General features: G+C 34.7%; 1 protein-coding gene across 7 annotated transcripts in view; it reads left to right on the top strand.

Moving 5' to 3' along the window:
• Positions 1 to 1,042: 1,042 nt before the first annotated feature.
• LOC145228631 (uncharacterized) overlaps positions 1,043 to 6,159 on the top strand; it is a 170,681-nt gene continuing 165,564 nt past the window's right edge. For 6 of the 7 annotated variants that reach the window (XM_080093789.1, XM_080093788.1, XM_080093791.1 and 3 more), the window contains exons 1-3: positions 1,043 to 1,200; positions 3,622 to 3,760; positions 4,510 to 4,656. In XM_080093789.1, the coding sequence (XP_079949915.1) occupies positions 1,157 to 1,200; positions 3,622 to 3,760; positions 4,510 to 4,656 (330 nt within the window). In that variant the 5' untranslated portion in view covers positions 1,043 to 1,156. Of the gene's footprint in view, positions 1,201 to 3,621; positions 3,761 to 4,509; positions 4,657 to 4,929; positions 5,014 to 6,159 lie in introns of those variants that run through there. The other variant, XM_080093793.1, reaches the window with a different exon arrangement.

The raw sequence follows: 6,159 nt of genomic DNA, 5'->3' as shown, positions 1-6,159 counted from the left end.
CCGCTGCCACAGTTATGTTTTATTCTAACTTAATCAAGCTCAAGTACCTCCTAGCGTTCTCAGGCACTGTTCCTTCTGCAAGCGACTCACAACTGTGACAAACATTGCAAGGTGCCAACAACGAGCAGTTACATACAAAGTGCAGGACAGGAAGTTGTTAAAACTATTTGCGAACCGCTGAAAGTTCACGTTTCATTCAACCAATTTTCGATACAATAACTTTAAACTCAAGGCTCCTTTAATTGTTTCCGATTCTGAAAACAGAGTCATGCGCGCAGTATGGATTGCATGATGCTGCTGCGGCATTTGAAGTACAAAACCTACAAACGCCAATCAGACTTTTGGTTTAGTTTACTGGGATAAACAAATTGAGCACTGAAAAGTGGAGTTATATAGTGATATATTACACATGTAGGAGTGCGTAGCGTGTACAGGAACGCAACAGTACATATTTTGCACGCTGACTGCATATTAGGGCCTATGTAAAAACAAAAATAGTGATTCGTTTACCGAATAAAATCTTCCTGCAGCATTTTACAATCCAACTAATTTTTGCGCAGCTATTTCCGGCTTGATGGTAATTTTATTGCACTTGTATCGCTGTGTCTTGTTTCGCTAAACCAAATAAACTCTACTCAACTAAACTCAGCTGCCGCAAATGCACAAAACTGGAACAGAGTTGATTATTTGTGCACGCGACCGTTTAATGTTTGCCTAAGGCTAGAACGTGATGACGCAGATGTGTACATAGCTACTTCGCTGAGGTCTTGTCATAAATCCCTAAGCCTACAGGCCTAGGCTACGTTTTATCTCATGCTTACATACGATATGGGCAAATTCAATAGACCGTCCTTGTTGTATGTGTGGTAGGTTGCGATCCCACGGGAGAATTTCTAGTGCATTCCTAGTACACAGAACAAATCACTTGATAACTCACGTTTGTTTCGGTGTTCAAATGCTTCACTGAATTTTTGAAATATTTTGTTTTTTAAATCGATTTTTTTTGTGTTCATAGAAATCTTAAAACGTAAACAATAAAACTCGAGTTTGCAAACGAGCGTTTCGGTCTCTCCCATAAAACTAATTTGTAAATGTTAATGTGCTTTATTTAACAGCTGTTTTAAATATTTGATGAAGGAAACCGTATCAGTTAATAATGCAGTTTGAAACAGACTGTTTGTGTGAAGTAACAAGTTTTCGGTAAGTGTTTTCAAATTTTCTTTTGACAGAAACCCACCAGTAATTTTGAAATGTTAACACAATATTCTAGGCTTTTCAAGCATTGGAGCACACAGATAAAAATGTATTTAATTATTAATACGCATGTTTAATCTTCGACATGAATCATGACGTCATCACATCAACGTCACAGTCACACAGATTGTGGTTTGATTTATTATTATCCTTTTCTGAACGCAAAGTGTAGTTGTAACACTCTTGAATATTATGACATATTGACTGGTTTTCTCTGCCTGTAAAAGTTCAAAGCCATAGAACACATTCTTTTTCTGGTGGCCATATTGAATTTATCCTGGATTAGTCAGGTCAATATTAGGAACTGCATGTGTTTTGTGTTGTTGATGTCTGTACAATGACCGCTTTTTAGCATTATACACTCACTTTAGTATCACTTCTACTAACAAATTTTCCTGTTGTAACGCAAACTACAAATTCAATTGGTTATTACCAGTAAAGTATATGTAAACTTAACTGAATGTATAACTAACTATAACTAACAAAATGTATAACTAACTGTAACAGTGGTAACGTAACTGCCATTAGCAAAATCTTAGCACTATAAAGTACATCATGTGTGTCAAACTCAAACAACTTTTAGGGCCAAAAACAAACTTTATTGCAAGTCGAGGGCCGCACTATCAAAACATTTGTTACAGTGTAACATGACAATAACAAAATTGCATGAATAAATTGAAAAATGTTATTAATGCCATTGAATACATTAAAAACAATATTGCAATAAATAACAACAGATATACAGTATAGCTAAGTGAAAGAACTAACTGTGCTTTATTGTTTTTTTGTGAAACCAATGGCATATAATAATGCAATAATCATAATTGCTGATTCTAAAGGTGGTTATTTCGATCATCCTATTAAAACATTGCATATACATTTACCACTAACAAGGAATGATTGTATTATGTTAACTCACTGGTCTGACAAGGTATTTCGCTTAAGTGAAAACATAACTTTTAAAAGTTACTTCGCGGGCCGCACAAAAACAGACAACCCTGAAATACACGATTGCAAAAATCATAACTAATGTTGTAAATCACTCCCAAAATAATCGATTTGCACTTGTCATACAATTACATGCCGATAAAAATACTTGTTTTGTTACTAATATGACTGATTAGGTTCTGTAACAAGACTGTGCATATGCAACCATAGAAAAGTATACAAGCAAAGGGCAAAGTCCCAAAGTAACATTCTTTTGGTGTTGGAGATTTTACATTTGTTCTTTACTTCTTTCCACTGCATATATTCTGTAAACCATTGTATCAGTTGCATGCAATATTATGTCAGTAACAAAACTTTTGAGCAAGCAAACAGACACAAGCGGTATTTAAAACTGTAGTGTTCGATTAATGTTAATGTTCGCTGATGAGTCTCAAGGTTGTAACCGCGTCACTACAAATTAAAGAGGTATACCACCGTCCTTAACCTCCCAAGCTCCCGAGCTTGTCAGGACCGAGTCCTGGAAACTCCACACAAGTGCCTTGCACTTCGGTTCGTTTGTTTATTGCAGGAGAAGAGACAGAAAGAGAGGCAAGAGAAAGAGATCGAAATGAACGAGTGCGGTTTTATATATACCCCGGAAAAAGGCGTTAAATCGTACACATGTGCTCTTTCACAATTCCCACGCAAAGCAGCGTCTAATCACAGCACGAGACAAAACATACGGTTAAAGCTCGCAAACACCAGATCACAAAGTCACATCTGCACCCTAATTAACTGCGACAGGAAATATTACAAAGTCTAAACATGATTTGGTAATACAGTGGGATTTGGTTGCTAAACTACATTTTAACTTCCTCGCAGCCTTTGAGCTAGCAAGTCAAAAACAAGCTATTTTGGTAAACAAATATTGCAAAGTTTGCACAAACTATGTCGCAACCGCTACAAAACTATGTTTTTATGTGTGTTTTTTTAGGGTGGATCTTAGCTTCAAGTTGTTATAAAGTTGTTGCACCAACTTATTAAACACTGTATTTATACTTTGACATGTAGGTGTTTTTAAAACATTTTTCAAATATTTTAAAACTGTTTGTTTTTACAGTTTACATTACTTTTCCTTATTGTGTAGAATAATGTGACATACAATTGAATAAAAACTGCTTCAAGAAAAGATGATCAACAATAAAGAAAATGGAATAGAACAGAAATAGGAAACTTTTGTTTATTTGTGATTACCGATACGAAATTGTTCATTTTAAAACAACATAACGTAGGTGGGATAATAGCTATATTTTGTATCAAAAATAACAAATTACAAAGTGTTATATCTTGCACTATTAAAATTGTTTTGGAGTACAATAAAGGCAGTCTAGACACTTTTGTTTCTGCCTGTCCTGTACTGATAAACAATTTATATTAAAGGTATGATTCCAATCATGAAGATCAAATCTTAGGAGCTGAAAAGAGATTTGAGCTGAAAAAAAACTTGAACTTACCGACCTACAACCCAGTGAAGTTTGGGGACTTAACATGGACTTTCTCCATAATTGCATTCCTCGTGGTAAGTGAAGCTGGTGGTTTGAAAAACAAGTTTCTGGAATATAATAGTTTAAATCTAAACAATGGTTGAACTGATCTCTTACAAAGCTGACATGTGTTTAAACAATTTTGTTATTGTCACATTATTTAGCTCGCTATTGTTAATGGGTAAATCAGTCAGACTTTGTCTTGTATCTCAATCATACCCAAGAGTTGTTAAGTTTAACGCTGATAGTTATTGCTAGGAATAGGCATTGTTATTATCGGAGACAAAATTTTGTGTGCTTGCATTGGGACTGTGTAATATAGTTGTGTTGAAGTTTATTGTGTTGAAGTTGGGCATGATTGTTAGTATCCTAAGCAAACTTGTCTACTAAAATTTAAGCAAGCAAGTACTGTAGTTTACCTAATTGTTTAGTACATATTCACATCAAACAAATGCAAGTTTAAATTCTTTAAAATTATGTTTGCCTACACTCTTGTGTTATTGCATGATCATCATTGCGACCGCCTTCACAATATCACTGTTTCTATGGTCTCCGCATGCAAAAAGTTTCCCACCTTTGGACAATGAAAAATCCAAAAAACTAAGAAGTGTATTTTGATGTAAACTTTTTATTGTTTATGTGGGCTTCAAAATGTTACATGTTCAATTGTCTGAGCTCATTTAATCAGTTTCTTTAAAATGATCTGTTCGTTTGTGGCGTAAGCAAAATACATTGCAACCTACTTTGATATCAGGTTCCTATTAATTTTGTGTTTTGTCTGCAGTTGTTGATCCGATTATCAGCACAATCCTTGATGTTGTTGGTGATGAGGATTCCTGCTACTTGTCTGCTCGACTCGATCAGCTTCTGGGAAATTTGCACAGTTGAAAGTTTGTCAGACCGCTACAATGCTGTGGTTGTGTTTGAACAGGTAAATAACTTATCAAGGCATGTTTCCAACTGGGGGAATTTGATGTGTTTTGGATAATTTTTTTTGATTGATTAGAAGAAAAATCTAGAATTACTTATTTTTGTGCAAAACTAAATACAACATGATATAGCATATTGTATACTGTATGTAAATTGTGAGAACAAGGGTAAATGAAAGCAACTTGTTGTGTTATTATGGGTCCCTTTCCATGAAGTTTTTCATGTTTGTGATTTATATAAGTCTAACAACTGCTGAGTGTTGCATTGTTTGTAGGGCGACTTGCATTACTATTTGGAAGAGGAGGAAAGCAATGATCAGTTTAGTGTAATTTATGAAGGTGGTGAGAATTTATGAAGAGACTGCTATATACCTCAATACTGCTGCAGAACCAGTTGCTATTGAAGAAAGGAAGGTATGACAAATTGTTTCTGGTTTGCACGCCCCATAATGAATATAAATAATGACAGAAATATTATGAAAAATGTTAGCTACATTGCACTTAGTTTTTATCTAATATTAATTACAACATTTTTGACGGAAAATTATATTTAGCAAAAATAATTCATTGCATTCCAACACAAAAATCTCAATATTGTTGTCATGCAATAAGCATACATTGCTAATAGACATCATAAAAAATGGTTAGTATTGTGCAAAATAGCAATTCCAAGTCAAGCAGTATCAAAATCATATATATGTATTTTAAACTTTTAAGAGGTGGACTGAAACATACACAAGGTGGTCACCTAAAGTAGGGCTTCTCAAACTGTGGGTCGCGACCTAAATTGGGGTTGTGGAATATAATTTTGGGGTGGCGAAACATGCATTATTATATCATTATCACAATAAATGGTATACATTCATAAATTTACTGTTTACATCATGTGTAATATACCCATCAGGAGTAGTTTTATGGGTGGGGGACACTTCAAGCAGATTCAGAGATTTGCCCACCCTGGTGTCCAACTTATTAACTTTTCACCATCTGAAAGGTGAGAAGTGGTCTTTAGTATAGATCAGGGTTCAGTAAACTATTTTGCACTACAGATAGGTTTATGCCTGACCCTGTTTTCTGGTTATGTGGTTTTGTTCATGTTATGTGGTTTTATTAATGTCTGGTGTATACAACTATTTTACAATCTACCAACCCATATTTAATGGACATCTGGCACAAGTACTGGTGTGATTTTATTGGTGTGAATGTTATGTTTAGACCTTGAAAAGTTATAAATGCAAAAAGAGCTTTTTACAGGGTTCCTGTGGGCATGGAAAACCTGGAAAGGTTATGGAATTTAAATTTGTATTTTTAAGGCCTGGAAAAGTTTTGAAAAGAGCCAACTTTTGCAAAAGTCCTTGAAAAAGTATGAAATTTGGTGCCTGTTTTACCCTGAAAATGCCAGATAAAGATAGGAATTTCAAATTACGTAATGCATGTATATTCATTGCAAGTATGGTAAATCGGCTACAATATACCAAATCCTCTTTTCTAGGTTTACTATGGGA

This window comes from Phallusia mammillata, chromosome 5 (genome assembly GCF_965637545.1).
Source record: "Phallusia mammillata chromosome 5, kaPhaMamm4.hap1.1, whole genome shotgun sequence".
In the NCBI taxonomy this organism is placed as follows: domain Eukaryota; kingdom Metazoa; phylum Chordata; class Ascidiacea; order Phlebobranchia; family Ascidiidae; genus Phallusia; species Phallusia mammillata.
Note: the sequence above shows the minus strand (reverse complement) of the source record. Positions and strands in the feature narration are given on the sequence as shown.